Source organism: Macadamia integrifolia, chromosome 3 (genome assembly GCF_013358625.1).
Source record: "Macadamia integrifolia cultivar HAES 741 chromosome 3, SCU_Mint_v3, whole genome shotgun sequence".
NCBI lineage: Eukaryota > Viridiplantae > Streptophyta > Magnoliopsida > Proteales > Proteaceae > Macadamia > Macadamia integrifolia.
In genome coordinates this window covers 6,965,056-6,986,300 of record NC_056559.1, presented here as the reverse complement: position 1 = coordinate 6,986,300, position 21,245 = coordinate 6,965,056, and the positions used below count along the sequence as shown (strand labels likewise).

The 21,245-nt window shown below is 39.6% G+C and overlaps 2 protein-coding genes across 2 annotated transcripts; one reads left to right on the top strand and one right to left on the bottom strand.

The window, feature by feature from the left end:
* Positions 1-465: 465 nt before the first annotated feature.
* LOC122073764 lies at positions 466-2,855 on the top strand. The gene has a single exon (XM_042638390.1). It carries the CDS (start codon positions 466-468, stop codon positions 2,551-2,553), a length of 2,088 nt encoding a protein of 695 aa, XP_042494324.1. The 3' UTR covers positions 2,554-2,855.
* A 3,258-nt stretch (positions 2,856-6,113) lies between these two features.
* On the bottom strand, positions 6,114-20,390 carry LOC122073904 (WPP domain-interacting protein 1-like). The gene is made up of 2 exons (XM_042638599.1): positions 18,127-20,390; positions 6,114-6,903 (listed from the first exon to the last, which is right to left on the bottom strand). The coding sequence occupies exons 1-2, from the start codon at positions 19,346-19,348 to the stop codon at positions 6,188-6,190; spliced, it is 1,938 nt and encodes a 645-aa protein (XP_042494533.1). The 5' UTR covers positions 19,349-20,390; the 3' UTR covers positions 6,114-6,187.
* Between the last annotated feature and the right edge of the window lie 855 nt (positions 20,391-21,245).

Below are 21,245 nucleotides of genomic sequence, written 5' to 3'. Positions count from 1 at the left end.
TTCCAACTGTTCCATGACTTCCAACTTTCCAAGTTAGAAATTTTGGAAAGTGCATATCCATCTCTCTCTCTCTCTCAAAAAAACGAAGATTGACTCTCGAAGAGAGAGAGAGAGAGAGAGGGAACAGTTATAGCTCTACAAGGAAAAGGAATAGGATTAGGGAGAGTAGTGGAGTAGTGGGGGTTTTGCCTTGGCTGCATTCTGCCTTTTCAGCTATTATTATTACGTTTTTTTCTCCCATACATCTTCTTCTTCAAACTAGCTATCCCTTTTTATTGGCCGCTTAATTGCTTCCTTCAGCTTCCATTATCAGCTTCTTCTTTCCTTCTCACTGAAGCTTTATCTTTTTCTTCCAAATTCCAGAATACTTGAGTCAGAGTCTCGTCCATCCAAATTTCTCAGCTGCTCTCCTCCTCTCATTTTCATCTTCTAGGTTAAATCTAATCTACGACTCCTTTCTTCTTCATGGATAGTCTGAAAAGCCCAGATGAGCATAAACAACCATCGGACGCGGAAGAGAGATGGCAAGATTATAATCCTACAGATTCCCTTTCTCTTTCTCTTCCAGACAACCAAAGTCCAACCCCACCAGTGACAGGGAAGGAAAATCGAATATGCAAGGTCTGCAAAAAGGGCTTTAGCTCAGGAAGAGCTCTTGGAGGTCATATGAGAATTCACGCAGCCCAGTCCCAGGGTGAACTCCAACTACTCCAAGAGGGAGGCCATGAGTATGATGATGATACCATTAACACCAATACCGATAACATCCTCCCAATCCCCAACAGTAGTCCGATCAAGCTGAAGCTAATTACAAAGCATCACCGCCATGGAAACTACAATAAAAGATCAGCTGGCATTGGCAACACAGCTGTTGCTGGTAGTGAGGCGGCCTTGAAGTACCTGAGAGTCAATGTTCATCGTCCGTGGAAATTGAAATCGAAATCGTCGAATATTATAATTAACAGGAGCAGCAACCCTACCTGTACTATTTGTGGGAAGAACTTCCCATCGATGAAGTCGTTGTTTGGTCACATGAGATGCCATCCCGAGAGGGAGCGGAGAGGAATTCAGCCCCCTTCCTCTCCACCTCAATTTCCATCTCCTACTGAGGATGCTAGAATTTCATCCGCCTCCCTCTCAGTTTCCACTCTTTCGGATAAAGAAGATTCCTCTTGTGATCACAATCACAATGGAAAGATAGAGACGAACGATGATCATCAGCTTGATTTTGACCACTGTTCCACCACTGCTCTCTCAGCTCTCAATCTTGTAGACTCCTTCTCCTCCTCCTCCTCCTCCTCCAGCTGGTCTCTCACTGGCAAAAGGGGCCGCAAAGCCACCAAAGCTCTCGCGTTGCCCATCGCTGCTACTGTTCCTCCCCCACCACTCGCTTCTCCTTCTGACGTGGACATAGAAGCCGCCTATAATCTCATAATGCTTGCTCATCACGGCAATCCTCTGGGTCTGGGTCTTGGTCTGGATTTCTCATCACGTTTCCATTCAAAGTCAAACTCAAAGCAGCAACATGCTTTTTCACCTTCTTTCAGACCCAAAATAAGAATTGGGAATCCTCAAAATATGGAGGACTCGTCTAAGAAGCGAAGAAGCGACGAGGAGGATGAGTCACATTCACAATCAGCTGTCTCAGCTGCCTCACGAAAAAGAGAGTGCCTATCCTTGCCCAAGAAGCTCAAAATTAATGTCACAGCTGCTGGTTCACTCGTCACCTCACCACCGAACTGCAGGAATGACGAGGAGGACTTAGGAGAGAACAACAGAATCGTCCATGATGACTTGATGAGGATGCAGAACATCAGCAGCAGCCAGAAGGATGTGGACGAGGATGTCGATGATGAATCTTATAGTAAGACCCATGACTCCGATCAGCAGCCAGACCAGCTCCCTTGGATGTCTGAGATGATTCTCAGTCAGAAGTTGAAGCAGAAGATGATGAGGAAGAAAAAGAAGAAGATGAAGCAGGTCAGAGATTTGAAAAAGTGTGTTGATCAGCTGACTCTAACTGACGACGACCACAAGCAGCAGCAGCAGCAGCATAAGGGGTCAGCCACAGCATCCTTTTCCGATAAATTCAAGTGCAGGACTTGCAATAAAACCTTCACGACGCACCAAGCCTTGGGTGGACACAGATCAAGCCATAAGATTGGAAGGAACCCTCTCAATCGTCCCATCCTAATCACAACCCCCACGGCAATGGATGATTCGGGTATTGCAGGCAACGACGAAGACCTGACCTCGACCTCAACCTCGACCGGAGAAGAAGAATCGCAATCACAATACCAACATCGCTGCAAGATTTGCTACAAGGCGTTCCCTACGGGTCAGGCCCTTGGGGGCCATCAGAGGCTTCACTGGAAAAGCCCAGCTGAAGCAGCTGCTCCTTCCAGCTCAGTGGCATCGCCGCTTCCTGAGGATATCAGCAAGGAAACTGGGTGTGGGACCTTAGATTTCGACCTGAATGTGCTTCCAGTGCAAACTGTGGAGGACGATAATGAAGCTCTCTCGGCTCAGGTGATTGTTTCACCGAATCTGTGAGGCTAGGCATAATTAGCAATAGTTAGGTAGTCCTCGTTTCTGCAGTTTCCACTCATTCGGATTATGTATATATCTATTCAAGAAAGATTAAGGTCTCCATCTCCATCTCCATCTCCATCTCCATCTCTATCTCCGTCTCCGTCTAACTCGAAAAGAAAGAAGAAATTTATGGGTAGTGGGGGTGGGAGACGTTTGAAATAGGAATTAATTGTCTTTTTCATGTGCACCTGTTGGTTGGTTCAATGGGTTGAACTGGAATGTCACCGAAAAAGCTTTTGCTTTTGTTTTTGTTTTTGTTTTTGTTTTTGTTTTATCAGATGATAGAAGAATATAAGGTTGAGAAGCTGATTTCATTGTACAATTGATTTTTTTGTTTCTTTCGTTGGTTCTAACTCAAATGGTTTTTTTTTTTTTTTTTTTTGGGTAAACAAATGTTTTTTATTCTTAATTATTGTTTCTTTGAACTTACTCTGTGGATGAACTTCAACCTTGTACCCTAACGTTGAAAGCTGCATCCGTTTTCTTTGATCATGAGTCTATAAGCTTTCTCATTTTAGTGCTACCAGATTTATTGGTATAAGGATATATAAGACCCAATCTATAAACAACTGAAACCCAAACAAATTTTTTTTTTTTTTTATGCATATCTACTAAATTATTAATATGTAATAATGTGAGAAAAGTGTTCACCAAAAAAAAAATGTGAGAAAAGTAACTTCATACAAAATACATCATGTGGACTAAAAAATGTATGGAAAATGTCTGTGAGAAGCACCCTCTACTACTTGAAAAGACCGCATCACCTCCATGTGGTTGATGCCTCTGCCTGCTCTTCAAAGCAGACTTTTTCCTAGCGAGATAGGTACTTATAACCTAGGTTGTGTTTGCATAGATTATAGGAATAGATTTTGGGACTACAACGCATTTTGGAATCTGATTCACCCCTATTTTCTTACTTCAAAATGCATTTTAAACAGTATATATCCTAACAATGTAAATCAAACGCAGGCTTAGTCTACCACAAATTTTGTCCCATCAGAAAAAAAAATAATAAAATAAAATTGATCTACCACAAAAAGCACTAGTAGTGGAGGTCCAAAACAGGGAGGAACTTACTTGAAAAAGAGAGTAAGAAATTTATGGCAAGGGAAAATGATCCCCGACTAATAAGCTATGGTATATCTATTGGTCACAGCCCTATTTCCAAGAGAGAGACCAGGTAATTTTTTATTTTAGACTCATATTTAAGAGTAATTTTTTATTTATTTATCTTTTTTGTGTGTTTAAAATGAAGAGTATATTGGGGAGTTCCTCTATGATCATGGGAAATGAGTTTTGGGCATGGAGTCTACTGAATTCACATAGAAATAATAGTTCTTCATTTATTTGAGTCCTACACCATTCTTCTTAATAAAAGAAGTGAGGCGATGTAGACAGACAAATTTGTGAAAAAAGGAAAATAATAAATTTGCGGATCCAGAACCAAAATCCTGGCTAGCTATTTCCCACAGGCATATCTATTGATGGCCAAAATCCAAGGAGCTAATAAAATCCAATTGAAACCTAGTGGGTCGGTCACATGTGCCAGCGAGAGAGAGTGGCAACTGGCAACTAAGGCACAACCGCACAACACATTTACCCGCATAAAAAGAGAAGTGAAAATTAAGCATTTTGTCTTCCGTCACCACCACCATTAGTCCATTACTACTGGATTTATACATATATACCAGCATTAACTATAGTACAAATACAAAACCTCAGACTTTTTATAATCAATCCCATGGGTTTTCAAATATATATATATATATATATATATTTTTTTTCTCTCTAAATATTCAATGATCAGATTTCCCACCTCACTTTACTTGACAGAATGAGAGCCATAGTAAAATATATATTTTGTCATGTGGTGACAAGAAGCGATTTTCCAATTTTCCCTTCTAAAAATGACTCATTTTACATTAGAATAGGTTTTAGATGTTTGTCCAGTAATATGGTTATATGGGTATAACAAGTATTTCTTCTTTATGTGAAAATAAGGCTCACGGGGACTATACGTCATTCGGAATTTCAGGATTAAGAGAGCTTGTTTGGGCCTTTTTAGGAGCATGATTTAAGGAATCAGTATTGGTTAGTGTAACGATACAGATTAAGGGTATTTTTTTTTTTTATTAGTTTGACTAGCAAAGGGATTTGACAGAAAAGTAAAGTGAAATTAGATGGAATAGTTTAAATATGGTGATATAATCTCATGGGGGTGATGATTATAAAAATTTCTTTTTCATGTTAGAAATTTTCCCTTCCCTTCCCTTTAATTGCCCTTGCAATCAGAGCAGTAGGTGTATAAAATCAGACATGAAATGCATATCAATTCATGATTTTTTTTATTCTTTTTTGGATCAAACTCCAAAATTTGATGTGATTAATTCAAATAAAAAAAAATTTCATAAAGATGATCTAATGCTACTAAACCCATTGCAAGCTATGAAACCAATCAACAAATGGATCTCAGAGCAACAGATTGTTCCATCTCACCGACTAATCCAAGATAATCTATAAACTGGCATTTCATACCAGCAGAACTCCTTTGGTTTATGAAAACAAACCATCAGTTCAATATGGACGAACACCAATTAATAATCACTGATGCAAGCTTTGATGTACACACTAATAAAGCTGGCCAGAGTGCTGTTGTAATTGATTTCAAAGCAGATATATGGGAGGCACCTGCAGGATATGGATGCTACAGAAAATCAACAACAGAGCCAGAATGTCTAGCATTCACAATCAATCAAGCCAAGGCAAAAGGAATAGAGGGGAGTGTAGACCAGAACGGACTGCCTACAAACTGGTGCACTGCTTGAATACAGAAACATGTGAAAACTGGCCTCGCTACTTATTTCTCTTCTACTTGATATCTACTCTCTTTTTTCAACTCTGCATGACTATGAAATTATACACTTAAAGAGGCAACTTGTGCAACCAGCACATATCTTAACTAGGAGATCTAGAGGATCATATCCATGGTGAACTAGTATTGGTTGTCTACAACTATATTCAGTTTTATCAAATAGCTGTTTTGGACGAAAAAAAAAAAAGGGGGATGACTGTTACCCCGGCTTAGGATATGATCCAATGTGCAATTTTGAATGAACGAGTCCTCATTGTTGGGAGAAAAAAAAATGCAAGCACTCGGCAGTCCTATGTAGATTTACTGCCCAGGGGAAAGACATGATATTCAGGTTACCATGCAGGTGATGATGCATATTCTTTCATCAGGGGGAACCACAATTGAATGTGTATAGATGCACAGGCATTACATAACTTGACCTAGACAACCTGCATGGTAGATATCTTGACATTACTGGAACCCTGCACCCTTTTTATCATGTGTTAAAAATAAATACATAAATAAAAAACAATGATGGCCTCAAATCATTGTAATAGGGCATAGGAAATCAATCATATTAAATTGAAATGAGAAGAAACAAACATAATAAATCATCAGGAAACAAGAAAAGTACCTTATTCATGGTGCATGATTTGGAAGAACAGGAAAATTGTTGTCTAGAAAATTTTAACATTCAAATTTTCGTAGTGATAAGAATACAAAACGGAATTCTTGTTTGCACACTTAAGTGGGTACAGACCCCGCAGAATGGGGCAACAGCTTCAAGAGAAATATCCCTAAGACTACAAACAGCAAAATCAACTGGATAAGAAAGCAAAGTGAAAACTTACAAACACCATTCTGCAACCCCAAAACCTCTTCAGTTCCCAGCAACTCCCCACAGGACACCTCTAACTCCTCTGCCTGCCTCTTCAAAAACACAGCATTACCTTCTGCGTGTCTGAGCTTTTGCAGCATCTGGGTATGCTCTCCAACCAAAGACTTCTGTTCCTCAATGAATGAGATGCGGTCTGTTGTGGCAACTTCCAAATTCTGGGTTGATCTAGTAATAACCATATACTCGACTTCAGCTTCAATCTTCTGCTTAATCAGATCCTCGAGCTCAATCTCCAACTGTCTAAACTCCTGTGTGAACTTTAGAGTGCTCCCTGATTCTCCTTTCAATGACTCACCTCTATTTTCCTTCACCTTGCAGGCAGCTGATGCCCCTTCAGGATTGCTCTCAGGACGACTTATCCCCTGTTCCACTTCAATTAACTGAACTTCCGGATTTGGCAAACTGCATGGTTTAATCTCCTTAAAACACAAAGGGTCAGATGAGTTGGGTTCACAGGTTTCTGGATCAACGGAAGCAAACCCTGCAGGGAAGTGATGACTGGGAATGGATTCATCAGCCAGAAAAACAGTTTCCCATCCGATCTCTCCAAACTTTTCTATTTCTGCAAGAGGACACAAAATTCCATCAAGAAAAAAAAATCCTATGGAAACAGTCCATAGTAGAAAGGACTGTACAGACACATAGGAACATTTAATTAGAAATGATAAATAAAAGTGCTTGAAAACAAATGTCCTTGTGGGAAACTATCCTTTACTGAATACAAGATAGAAAGATCTGTTGTTTTCTTTTTTTCCTTTTTCCCCCATATGCAAACATAAAGGAAAGATATTGTTTATATGGCTCCATTTGTTTCGGTGTAAAATTTACATTTTTAAAAAAATTTCCGATGTTTGTTTGTCATTTATTTTACATGGTAAAATTATTTAACATAATTACATAAGATGTCATTATATTAGTTTTGAATCACGTAGTTATATGATTGTAAGAACCATGTAATGACATGGGACCAACAAATACATGAATCATATGCAATTAAAGGCAATAAAATAATGCGCAATGTGGGATGCGCTCATATTAAATTTTATTTTTCCAATATTGAGAGCTATTCATCATGTATTCAAATTCGTAATTATATAGATAGAGGAAAACATTTTTTATTGATTAATCAATTATAATTCTACCTTTCCACATAAACTTTTATTAAAGACTATAATCATCAATAATTATCGAGATAAAACACAGGTAGAGGTTGGACATGCCATTAGCTTTTTCGGAACTACTGACCTAACCAATGGGTAGTGGGAGTCATTTGCAAAAGGGAGGGAGAGAGAATGACACACGCTGGGCACAACGTTGCTACTCCAGCACTGTGCCCAACCATTTGCCATAAAACATATATGAAGCACACATGATCTCAAGGATAATAGAAGATTTTTATTTATACAATACAGAGATGTATACACTCGGAATTTCCATTAATTTATCAAAAATAGTTTATAAATTAATGCTGTGTAATGGAATCTTATACTAACATTTATTGATCGTTGGATTTCGCTCTTTGCATCTTAACCGTTCAACCGTAATTTATTGAACATCAATCATTACACTATCCCTACACCCTCTCTATCTCTCTCCCCCCCATATATATCTCCCGTTTGCTACCAACCAGCGGCGCCGCTACTGCTTTCTCTTTCTCTGCAACCCACCAGCACGGTTTCGTCATATATTGTCAAGACTTCGTTTTCGAATTGAGAAAGAAAAGCATGGGTTTCGAATTGAACTGGGAGATTGGCCTCAAAACAGATATTGAGATTCTCAATCTAAACACAATAGATTGGATTTGGAAGAACAATTCCTCTTGAGTTTAACATTTGAGGCACCAACTCTTCGGAAGAACGACGAACAAACCAACGATCGGATACAAGTTGTAGGAGACCCACTTGGAAATTGGAAGATAACTCTCTGGTTCGGAAAATCTGGTCAAAGCCGAAATAGGCAAAACCCTAGATCTAGTATGCAATTGTTTGCGCAAAGAGAGAGAGAAAGAGAGAGAGAGAGAGAGAGAGAACAAATAACTCATCAGAAACTCCCGATCAAACTTGCTTCAACAAACGGAAGCAGCAATCTGATCGTTTTCAAAGGCAAACTGAAGAAGATAGAGAGAATCGCAGACATACAAAAGGGGGATTCACGCCAATTCGTCATCGTTGCAGAGAATCGCTAGAATATTGTTGTGAAGGTAGTAGATCTGAGAGTATAGGAGCAATCGAGCTCTCGGTCTCAGTTGCAAAGCTAGGAGCGAAGGTTCTCGGCTGCGAAGTTAGGAGCGTCTGCAAGTGAGCAAATGTGTCGAGCAAAGCCTGATGGATTTGCCAAGATTATTTTACGGACAAATTGAGGGTAAAATTTTTCATGGGCTTTTCTGGAAAATGTGAGGGTCTTGGTAAAATTTTCCTGACAAATAAAATTTTCAAGTTGCAAAACAAACGGCGGAAAATCTAGTTATACCGTAAAATTTTACATGGAAAATTTTCCATATCGAAACAAACTGAGCCTATAGGACAAATGTTTCCATAAAAAAATTATTATTTCTGCAGGGATATCAAGTCAGCAAGGTGTATCATGTGCCAGTACTTTCAAGTACTTTCTACCGCAAATAAAACAATCTGAAGCAAATTCGGACGAATAAAAATCCAACCACCTCTCCCCCCCCCACCCCAAAACCACAAAAAAATAAAATAAAATAATATAAAAGGAAAGAAAGAGATAGCTTCCACGAGACCTTAAGAAAATTTTCACTAGGAAAAATTACACAATGAACAACTGTGGAACAAGGTGAATCCTCCCTAATGTATCCCAATGATTCCCACAAGAAGGCCAATCATGAGAAGGGCAAAAGAAGCATCAGAAAGGAGTACCCATCACCTAGTCTATGCATGTACTTCCAATGACATCCCTGCGTACTTGAACCAAAGGATCCACACTCAACCCAAGTAAGGTCAATGTCATATGGTCTCAAAAATAGTTGATATTTGTCAAAGAACAAGAGCACCAAAACAGACTAGTTAAGGCAGCTGGTCGACTACTAATTCAAAGAGGACTCAAAATTACATGGGCTAAACCTTAGATTGTAGCGCATGAGACATAAGGAAGAAATATGTCAAAAAGAATAGTTGAGACTTCCAAAGAAACCTAGAGAAAAAGATGCCCGAAAATTATTGGGCAGACATATGATATGACCAATAAAAATTACATCAAGGTTGCTGGCTTTTTGGGAAACTGAATCCTATGGCTCTTCTTGATTAGGCCATGTCCATGGTAGATTACTTTGGCTCTCTATCTTAAAAAGAAGGCAGCCTTTCCTTATCTATATAAGGAGAAAGTGGAAGATCCAGCATATTTGATTCAGCTAGCCACAAATGGGTATGTCAGACTGGATGAAGGTCAAGATGACAGAAGACTATCTACTAGATGCAATTAACAGAACCTTACACACTTCACAGGTCAGCCTACACTTTTTTGAAGAATCCTGCATCCATGGGCATATACAGCCTAGCAGGCCTTCCCTTTCTGCTTGGAGCTTCATTGATGTAGATAAGTCACTTGGGCTTATTTTATTGCAAATAAGTCTTGGGTTGTGTTATGTATGTGTTGGGTCTTTGATCCCATAGGTTTTCTTTGAAATGGATCACTTTAATAGGCCTCAAATATGGGTAGAAGGTAGGAAAACGGGATTTTATTCATTAGTTTAATTAGTTTCTATTTAATTCAATAAAGGCCCATTAGACCATTAGTTGGTTGTAAAGTCCTATATGGACTATTAGTTAGATAGTTCTACTCCATGTTGGAGTCATAAAGTCAAGTCCTAGTCCTATTTTGAATTCCTAGCTGTAGTAGGAGTGTCTAGTCCTATTGGGAAACTAGCTCCTAAGTAGTTTGATTGCTATTATGCCCTCTATAAATAGAGGAGCCTATGTAATCATAATTGGAAATTTTGAATGAATGAATTATTGAGTGATTACTCTTTAGCTAAAAAAACTGTTATTGAGAGGTGAGATGCCTAAACCTTTGAAGGGTGTGATACCCAAAACCTGAGGGGTGAGATACCCATTCCTGTATTCTCTTTCACCCTTCTCAACCCTCCATCGATTCTTCTTTTTCTATTTTTATTTTCTGTTTATTGTTATTAGAAGTTTGGACCTGTTAAAGCATACAAAATCAGAATCAGCCAGCCAAAGAGTTCTTGTTCTTGAAGCCAATCGACCCTCATTGCTGCCCAAGTTTGAGATCTGATCTACAGATCCTTTGGAGGACTGGTTCTATACTCTAAGAAGATCAATCGATCCTCTCTTGAAGGTTATCTAAAGAAGACAAGTTGATGTTCCTGCAGAATTCTTCACATTCTCTCTTAGGTCTGAAAATCAAGAAAGTGCGTAACTCTATAACCAGCCGTCAGAAGCCCTTCATATTTGGGGGTTTTTGTGCCCTCCTTAGGGACTATCTACACCCAAAAGTACAGCTCAATCGGACCCACACAGACTTGGCCGCACCTTTCTCTCTCCAGCTCTATAGAAGGTCTTTCTCTCTCCTATCGGGTTGGGTTTTGGGTTGGTTTTGCTCCTATATGGGTATTGTATCCTTGGGGGTTTATTTGATGGTATTATTTCTTTGTTTCTTGCTCCTATTTGTATTGTTTGGGGTTATAAACTGCAGAGTTAGTTACTTGTAATCTATTCCTACATTAAGTGGTATCAGAGCTATGGGCCTATGGCTCAGACAGAAGAACCCCAACCCACCCTTCAAGATGTGATGAAAGCAATCCAAGCCTTGTCTACGAGGTTGGATGGACATGACCGACAGTTGGCTGACCTAAAAGTGAGTACTGGTGCCCACTCTAACACCCAACCAACTGTTGCCCAAACTAATGTTCAACCTACTGTCAATTACACTAGTAATGTTCCCAGAAGAGTCACCATGCAACCTCGAAGGGCACCAGTTTGGAATGAAGAGTATGATGAGTATGAAAATCAGCTTTATCAGCCTGATGATATATACAAGGTTAAACTAGAACTAAAAGAGTACAATGGAAGACATGATCTTGTCAATTACCAAGATTGGGTGAATTCTTTTAATGACTACTTCCGGTGGTACCGTATGCCTGAAGAAAGGAAAGTCCAATTAATTATCACTAAGCTAACTGGTGGAGCTAAGGACTGGTGGAAGAATGAAGAAGATAAGCTCATGCGTAGGCGCCAGATGCCCCGTAGTTGGGAGACTTGAAGTTCATCCTCAATAAAAGGTTCTTACCACCAACCTACCGACGTCGGCTCTACGACATGCTGAATACCATCAGGCAAGGTACTATGACTGTAGAAGANATTAATCAATTATAATTCTACCTTTCCACATAAACTTTTATTAAAGACTATAATCATCAATAATTATCGAGATAAAACACAGGTAGAGGTTGGACATGCCATTAGCTTTTTCGGAACTACTGACCTAACCAATGGGTAGTGGGAGTCATTTGCAAAAGGGAGGGAGAGAGAATGACACACACTGGGCACAACGTTGCTACTCCAGCACTGTGCCCAACCATTTGCAATAAAACATATATGAAGCACACATGATCTCAAGGATAATAGAAGATTTTTATTTATACAATACAGAGATGTATACACTCGGAATTTCCATTAATTTATCAAAAATAGTTTATAAATTAATGCTGTGTAATGGAATCTTATACTAACATTTACTGATCGTTGGATTTCTTAACCGTTCAACCGTAATTTATTGAACATCAATCATTACACTATCCCTACACCCTCTCTCTCTCTCTCTCCCCCCCATATATATCTCCCGTTTGCTACCAACCAGCGGCGCCGCTACTGCTTTCTCTTTCTCTGCAACCCACCAGCACGGTTTTGTCATATATTGTCAAGACTTCGTTTTCGAATTGAGAAAGAAAAGCATGGGTTTCGAATTGAACTGGGAGATTGGCCTCAAAACAGATATTGAGATTCTCAATCTGAACACAATAGATTGGATTTGGAAGAACAATTCCTCTTGAGTTTAACATTTGAGGCACCAACTCTTCGGAAGAACGACGAACAAACCAACGATCGGATACAAGTTGTAGGAGACCCACTTGGAAATTGGAAGATAACTCTCTGGTTCGGAAAATCTGGTCAAAGCCGAAATAGGCAAAACCCTAGATCTAGTATGCAATTGTTTGCGCAAAGAGAGAGAGAAAGAGAGAGAGAGAGAGAGAGAGAACAAATAACTCATCAGAAACTCCCGATCAAACTTGCTTCAACAAACGGAAGCAGCAATCTGATCGTTTTCAAAGGCAAACTGAAGAAGATAGAGAGAATTGCAGACATACAAAAGGGGGATTCATGCCAATTCGTCATCGTTGCAGAGAATCGCTAGAATATTGTTGTGAAGGTAGTAGATCTAAGAGTATAGGAGTAATCGAGCTCTCGGTCTCAGTTGCAAAGCTAGGAGCGAAGGTTCTCGGCTGCGAAGTTAGGAGCGTCTGCAAGTGAGCAAATGTGTCGAGCAAAGCTCGATGGATTTGCCAAGATTATTTTACGGAAAAATTGAGGGTAAAATTTTTCATGGGCTTTTCTGGAAAATGTGAGGGTCTTGGTAAAATTTTCCTGACAAATAAATTTTTCAAGTTGCAAAACAAACGGCGGAAAATCTAGTTATACCGTAAAATTTTACATGGAAAATTTTCCATATCGAAACAAAAGCCTATAGGACAAATGTTTCCATAAAACAATTATTATTTCTGCAGGGATATCAAGTCAGCAAGGTGTATCATGTGCCAGTACTTTCAAGTACTTTCTACCGCAAATAAAACAATCTGAAGCAAATTCGGACGAATAAAAATCCAACCACCTCTCCCCCCCCCACCCCAAAACCACAAAAAAATAAAATAAAATAATATAAAAGGAAAGAAAGAGATAGCTTCCACGAGACCTTAAGAAAATTTTCACTAGGAAAAATTACACAATGAACAACTGTGGAACAAGGTGAATCCTCCCTAATGTATCCCAATGATTCCCACAAGAAGGCCAATCATGAGAAGGGCAGAAGAAGCATCAGAAAGGAGTACCCATCACCTAGTCTATGCATGTACTTCCAATGACATCCCTGCGTACTTGAACCAAAGGAACCACACTCAACCCAAGTAAGGTCAATGTCATATGGTCTCAAAAATAGTTGATATTTGTCAAAGAACAAGAGCACTAAAACAGACTAGTTAAGGCAGCTGGTCGACTACTAATTCAAAGAGGACTCAAAATTACATGGGCTAAACCTTAGATTATAGCGCATGAGACATAAGGAAGAAATATGTCAAAAAGAATAGTTGAGACTTCCAAAGAAACCTAGAGAAAAAGATGCCCGAAAATTATTGGGCAGACATATGATATGACCAACAAAAATTACATCAAGGTTGCTGGCTTTTTGGGAAACTGAATCCTATGGCTCTTCTTGATTAGGCCATGTCCATGGTAGATTACTTTGGCTCTCTATCTTAAAAAGAAGGCAGCCTTTCCTTATCTATATAAGGAGAAAGTGGAAGATCCAGCATATTTGATTCAGCTAGCCACAAATGGGTATGTCAGACTGGATGAAGGTCAAGATGACAGAAGACTATCTACTAGATGCAATTAACAGAACCTTACACACTTCACAGGTCAGCCTACACTTTTTTGAAGAATCCTGCATCCATGGGCATATACAACCTAGCAGGCCTTCCCTTTCTGCTTGGAGCTTCATTGATGTAGATAAGTCACTTGGGCTTATTTTATTGCAAATAAGTCTTGGGTTGTGTTATGTATGTGTTGGGTCTTTGATCCCATAGGTTTTCTTTGAAATGGGCCACTTTAATAGGCCTCAAATATGGGTAGAAGGTAGGAAAACGGGATTTTATTCATTAGTTTAATTAGTTTCTATTTAATTCAATAAAGGCCCATTAGACCATTAGTTGGTTGTAAAGTCCTATATGGACTATTAGTTAGTTAGTTCTACTCCATGTTGGAGTCATAAAGTCAAGTCCTAGTCCTATTTTGAATTCCCTATGTACTCATAATTGGAAATTTTGAATGAATGAATTATTGAGTGATTACTCTTTAGCTAAAAAAACTGTTATTGAGAGGTGAGATGCCTAAACCTTTGAGGGGTGTGATACCCAAAACCTGAGGGGTGAGATACCCATTCCTGTATTCTCTTTCACCCTTCTCAACCCTCCATCGATTCTTCTTTTTCTATTTTTATTTTCTGTTTATTGTTATTAGAAGTTTGGACCTGTTAAAGCATACAAAATCAGAATCAGCCAACCAAAGAGTTCTTGTTCTTGAAGCCAATCGACCCTCATTGCTGCCCAAGTTTGAGATCTAATCTACAGATCCTTTGGAGGACTGGTTCTATACTCTAAGAAGATCAATCGATCCTCTCTTGAAGGTTATCTGAAGAAGACAAGTTGATGTTCCTGCAGAATTCTTCACATTCTCTCTCTTAGGTCAGAAAATCAAGAAAGTGCGTAACTCCATAATCAGCCGTCAGAAGCCCTTCATATTTGGGGGTTTTTGTGCCCTCCCTAGGGACTATTTACACCCAAAAGTACAGCTCAATCAGACTCCCACAGACCTGGCCGCACCTTTCTCTGTCCAGCTCTATAGAAGGTCTTTCTCTCTCCTATCGGGTTGGGTTTTTGGCTGGTTTTGTTCTTATATGGGTATTGTATCACTGGGGGTTTATTTGATGGTATTATTTCTTTGTTTCTTGCTTCTATTTGTATTGTTTGGGGTTATAAACTGCGGAGTTAGTTACTTATAATCAACTCCTGCATTATTCATGGGTGCTGCCCTGTTCCCCTATCGCTAAGGGTTATTTTCTCCACCAGGGGGAGGAAGTGGGAGAGGGAGGTCACAAACCAAAACATTCCATCTAAAATAAGGTTCTAAGCTGGTGGTAAATAAATACATAAAAAAGGAAATCTAGCAGCAAATTATTCAGAGTAAGTTCCACAAAAAAAGTAAAGCCTCAAGACACAATATGACTTTTAAGAAGGCAGTTTGCTATATAGGAGTTGCTTAAGGTATATCAAAATTTAGCACAGAACGTTCTGGTCAACTAAGACATTAGACATCTGTGTCTTAAAGCAGGGGGACCTTCCAACAAGTGACTTGCAAATAATCCTCCAAGATACCATTATTTTTTTTTTAATCAATTAAATAATTGGAGGCTGCAAAAGTAGGTTTCTGATGTGGATGCTGGAGAAACTAAAGGCAAAGCTTCTATAGGAGATTATCAAAACAGTGTAGTACCAATTAGTATCCAAAAAAAAATCCTTGAACTTTTGCATAAGCCGAGATTAGGCTATTGAAGAAAAGAGACTCCTACATTTCTCTGTTCTCTCCACTTCCAGCTTCAAAGGCATTCAGCCAAGAGAAGAAAATGGCCAAATAGGAAACTAGAAGAAAACCAACTAATAAGTTATAGATTCAAATCCAACACGAAACGGGGCTATCTAACTAGGATTTATAGATGAAGAACTGGGCCTAAATTTACAAGGATGCCAATAAAGAAAGCAGACAAATATATATAACAAGAAGCAAACCTGTTGAACCCAAATTACAACACATAAACCTTAACTCCCTAGTATAGAAACATCAACATATGAGCTAACTTGGAGACAAGGAAACAACTAAACCTTAACTTCCTAGTATAGAAACATCAACATGTGAGCTAAATGTTGGAGAAAAAGAAACAACCCATAAACAAAGTGTAAATGAGATGAGGATGTTGATTGTTGAGATGGAAGATGGAAAGTTAGAAAAGATAAAATAAGAAATAAAAAAATCAAGGTGATTTGTGAATGACTTCAGCAGAGGATAACTTGAAAGGAGATGCATTTTAATGTTTGATTGTTGTAGGAAATCTGCAACAAAGGCCAAAATAAGTTGGGAAAAAGTGGTGAGAAAAAATGAGTGACCTTGAGTTGACAACAAATATGAACCCAAAACAGAGTTGTACACGGTACATACACACACACATAAACACACATCCACGTGTGCACGTGACTCATGCTTTTTAAAATTGCAAATATAAATGGACCAAAATATTAACTCAAAGCTCAAAACTGAAATTTCCTCTAAGTAATAAAAAGAGGCCAACATGGAAAACCATGTAAGCACCATAAATCTACAACAACAACTCAGCCTTTTCCCAACTAAATGGAGTCGGCTACATGGACCCGACTGGTAATTCTATATTAATAAGGATAATCCAAAGAAATTTCTGTTGCACTGCTGGATGCACCTGCACCTGCACCTCCACCTCCAAGTTAAGCATAGAACAGGCATTGAGCTAATAAACCCCCCATGATCGCACATGTGGGATCACAGATCCAATTACATAAATGATGAAATCTACAACATCCACCAAAGAGTGTCACTCTAGACTTCACATATCCAGTGTGCCTGTTTAAAGTTTAGGTGGGAAATTTGGAAGGGCAAAATAAAAAAGTTGCATTTAGGTTATTGCATATTTCTCCACATATGTCAGGGAAAAGCAAATTTAAAAGTGAGGAAACTGAGAATTCCAATAATCATTGACAGTAGCAATTGGACTGGGATTTGCTATACAAGGGCCATTACCCAAAGCTGATCCCACCTATGCATGGTCCTAGGAGGTGTGAGTTTGGAGAGTTCTCTAACCTTCAGCATTTTTTTTTTTTTTTTTGGGGGGGGGTGGGGGGGAGTGGTGAAATGGCCAGTTTCAAGACTCGAACCCAGGCGTTAGCCCTGGCAGCCCAAAAAACAAAGGGAAGAATTAAAAATTGAAAAGTACAATAAACTAGAGGGAAGAAAATATGCTGCTTAAGAACCAGAAAGAATCAATGACAGGGAAACAGGAACAAACCACAAGAAATCAAGGGGACAACCCTACACCACATGAACACAGTTAACTCCCTTCTAAGATAAAGTTAAATCATTAACGCCTGCGCCCGAAAACCAAAGTTACGTAAACAACTAAGAACCAAAGAATCTAGGCAAACCAAGCCTAGGTTTGAGCCACAGATTTTAACTCCCCCCCTTTTCCCTCGGCTGCAAGAGGGCCTCGTGACCTTTTCGCAAACCAAGCCCTTGAAACTGTGCACAAAAATTTCCCAATATTATATGTCACACAAGCCACAACAAGCATCCCCAAAAATAAACAGGGATTATAATGTGAGAACCAAACTGTTTACTGGCTTCGATTTCATACTGAAACAGATGGTGCCTTTGTAAACTCTTTCTCCTCATTTATAATGTAGAAAAAATCTCTAAGATCTTTCATCAAAGAGGATAGTAGTATGTAGTACATATAAATAGATGGGACAAATAAATACTAGGAAACTTTTATAACATCAGAAACATCACAGAAAAATTAAGAAGAAGAAGAAAGAGATAAACCACATAAAAATGGAAAACTTGAGAAGTGAGCAAAAACCAAGAGTACTGGTTTGCTAATGAACCACCATATGACATTTTTTCTGGAAATATTTAATTACATATTCTAAGTTACAGTACTACATTTGATACTGGAGAAAACTTAACCTGAAAGCATCGAACAAAATTTAAAGCTAAACACCAGAAAGAAAAAACAGAGCAGTGAGACTGATATATTCAGAGTGAGAGGCAATATGACATGAAATCAAGGGAGACATGATAGCAAAGCATTAAGATACAACAAAAAAACATTAATAACTTCAGAATCTAGAAAGGGGGAAATGGAGGAAAAGGCAGTCAAAGAGAGGAAGACCCACCTCTTTCAAGTGACTCCTGCACCGACAGCAGTGAAAAAATTGAATCAGCCAAAGGATCCTGGTCTGTTGTGGGCTGATGATTATCACTTTCCTCTTCCTTCACCTCCGATGACATATCTGCAGCTACATCATCCGGTGAAACATATTCAACTTCTACCCCATTTTCCTTGCCATGATCCGTTCGAACTTCTTGGCGAAACTGCATCTCACTTATATGGGCTTCATCACAGTTTTTTCCATCATAATTGGATGATTTTTTACTGTGTTTTCCATTACTAATCGGAGAAGTGCTTTCCATTTGTGCAAAGAGAACATTTGAGCTTCTGGAGTCGGGTTCCAGCCACGAATACGAGTTTTCCTGGTCAATTTTGAACCTTTCTGCTTTAGACTTCTTACCGGTCTCAATCCTATTCTTCCTGTGTTGCTCCTTGTGAACAGCACCAGCTGAAGCATTCCCACTCAGATTCTTGATCTTGCTTTTGTCTCGCGATGAGTAGGAGGATCCTCCCACCGACAGGGGCACATCGTACCTCAAATTGGGGGCACTGGCTGCGGTGGAAGATTTGCTACTTCGGTCCTTGCTGTTCTCAGAATCCGTAGGGACGGGGAAAGTGGACCCGGCCGCCAACCTTGAATCTGAGTTGGAGCCCTTGAAGGGAGAAACAACACTGGGAACAGAGGAACTCTTTACGGCTGAATTAGCGGACGCAACAGATCCCTCGCTGTTAGGATTGATCTCGGGAGATGCGTGTCGAGGTCTGGACGGTTCAGCAACAATAGAAAGCCCCCTCTTCAAGATCCTATTGAGATCCATAACAGTGCTTCCGTCCTTTGGGTAGTCTCTGCGTTTCCTTCTCCATTTCCTGAGACCGTAACCTTTGGAGGCGGTAGTTGTTGGTGGCGTGACTCCCGATGGGGGTGGTGACGGTGGGCGAGAGGTAGACTCGATTGCGGTGGAGGTAATGGAAGGTGGCTGAGGCTCCAGTGGCTGCTCCTCAATTCCAATTCCAATTCCAATTGCAATTCCGATTGGTTTCCCATTCGGGGGATTCGGCAGCCCCGGCGAAGTCTTAATATCCACTCGTTGCCCAGAAGCGAGGCCCACAACTTCATTACCACAAGATCCATTCTCAAAACGTGGCAGCGTCGTGTTTTCTGGGGCTTCCTCCTTGTCTTCCGCTGCACACCCACTTTCCGTTAAATCCATCACTAAATCTAGCATAAGGAGGAAAAGGTCAACCACTTCTCTCTCTTGTACTCGTACTACTACTACTCTTCCGACGATGCAAAAAAGGAGAGAATGGAAGAGGCCTTCATCGGCTTTCTACCAATATCCCATCCCGCTCATCATGATCTATCTCGTTCTCTCTAGCGGCATCTCCCAGTACTGCTCCTCCATCCTCATTCCCAAAACCAAAAACTAATATGAACATTGATAGCTCAAAGTCATGGATGAATCGAGGTAATTCAGACATGAACAACGGTCACTGATCTAAATCTAGTTGAATTCACACCACTACTTCTTTCATCGAAAATCTTCTTGACGATACTCAATATATATTTTTTTCAGCCGAAAAGTGAGAATCAGGCACATAAAACAGATACCAAATACAAAAAATTCAACATAAATAATAAATTCATTTGAATTAACCAAAGAAATTGAAATCCGATATGGAGATAGAGATTGACATAGCGACAGAGACAGACAGGGGGAGAGGGGAAGAGGCCGAGGAATTTTTTTTCCCCTCTTTTTTTTTTTTTTAGAAATAAGAGTAAAGAGGTAGATCGAATTCTGCGGGGAAAGAAAGAGAAGAGAGAAAGGAAGATGAATCGGTGGGCACCAAAGAAAACCCCAAAGAAGGGTTTGGATTTGCGGCTTTTTTAGAGTTTAGAATCTTTGGAGTTTAATACCATAGAGCCCCGACCTCCACTTACTGAATACGGAAGAAGATTTTTATTGTCTCTTGTAATAATTAAATCAAATCCAATCCACTCCAATCCAATCCAATAAAGAACGAAAGAAAGAAGAATTGAATAAATGTGTACAGTACACATCTATTGTTCTGAAAACATGGGTAGATTCAACCTTGCCAGATAGATGGCTGCCCCACACACGTGGCTCTCTTGTTATTCCACATCTATCCTGCTGGTGTCCACTAATGAATGACTCTTCAAAGTTTTTGGTGAGAGAGCAAAGGAGTGATGATCAGCACGATTGGGTTTACAAACCCTAAATATGATTTGAGGAATCGGACATCCATCATTCGATATTTGATTTCTGATCGGAACGAATCAAGTTCTTAAAAAACCTCTAGCCTAGGGGAATTGGATTTTGGTCAAATAAAGATCGGTGGTAGTTTAGTCTTTTAATTTATATCATGTTGATTAGATTACATAAAGGAAGAAAAAACCTAACAACGCATCCCAGTACACCAACACCGAGAGAGGAACCTCCTCCCACCTTCCAAGTGGCTGCAAAGACGTTTGAAAATAGCACCAGAGCACACGATGCTACTACAACTACTGTTTCGCTGCATTCCAGTTTTCATAACTTCACTCTCGCAGATCTGAGCTATAAAACTTCTACTTTCTTCCAACATCCCCTTCTTCTTCTCCGTGCGTCAAGTCTCTCCTCCTCTTACTTCGGTCCTGAGAGGTTGTTCTCTCCTTCCCTCCACCCTCAACAAAGGAATACCCGTCTACTCCGATGAACTCTTGCCGTCCAAATCTCACCTCATCCACCAACCTTTCTTTGTTTAAACACACTGGAAAACCTCCTACACGTTCTTGTGTAAAACCACCAGAGCTAAGTTATGACCATCCCCTCCCATCCGGATAAAGGGATAAAAATCTCATCCCTGTTTTGCTAGTTGCAGAAGACTGACACGTGTCCAATTCATCGGTCAAGATTAATTCAGTTGGGTGAGGGTTATTACATCCGATTTACAAGTGTGGATGACTTGAACCAACCTTCATAACCGGTTCACCCAAACCGTAAGGCAAAACAAGTTTTGAATTTTGAATTTCAGAATCCCTAAAAGCTGTATTTGAGTTTCTCATACTGCCATTTTCCCTTGCGCCTCTCTCTCTCTCTCAACCCTCTTGCTGCATCTCTCTTG

Excerpts from the sequence above, each read along its gene's own strand:
- LOC122073764 (XM_042638390.1), top strand. The coding sequence starts at position 466 with ATGGATAGTCTGAAAAGCCCAGATGAGCATAAACAACCATCGGACGCG.
- LOC122073904 (XM_042638599.1), bottom strand. The coding sequence starts at position 19,348 with ATGCTAGATTTAGTGATGGATTTAACGGAAAGTGGGTGTGCAGCGGAA. Across the intron at positions 6,904-18,126 it reads GCAGGAGTCACTTGAAAGAG|AAATAGAAAAGTTTGGAGAG; the intron begins GTGGGTCTTCCT and ends GTCCTCTTGCAG.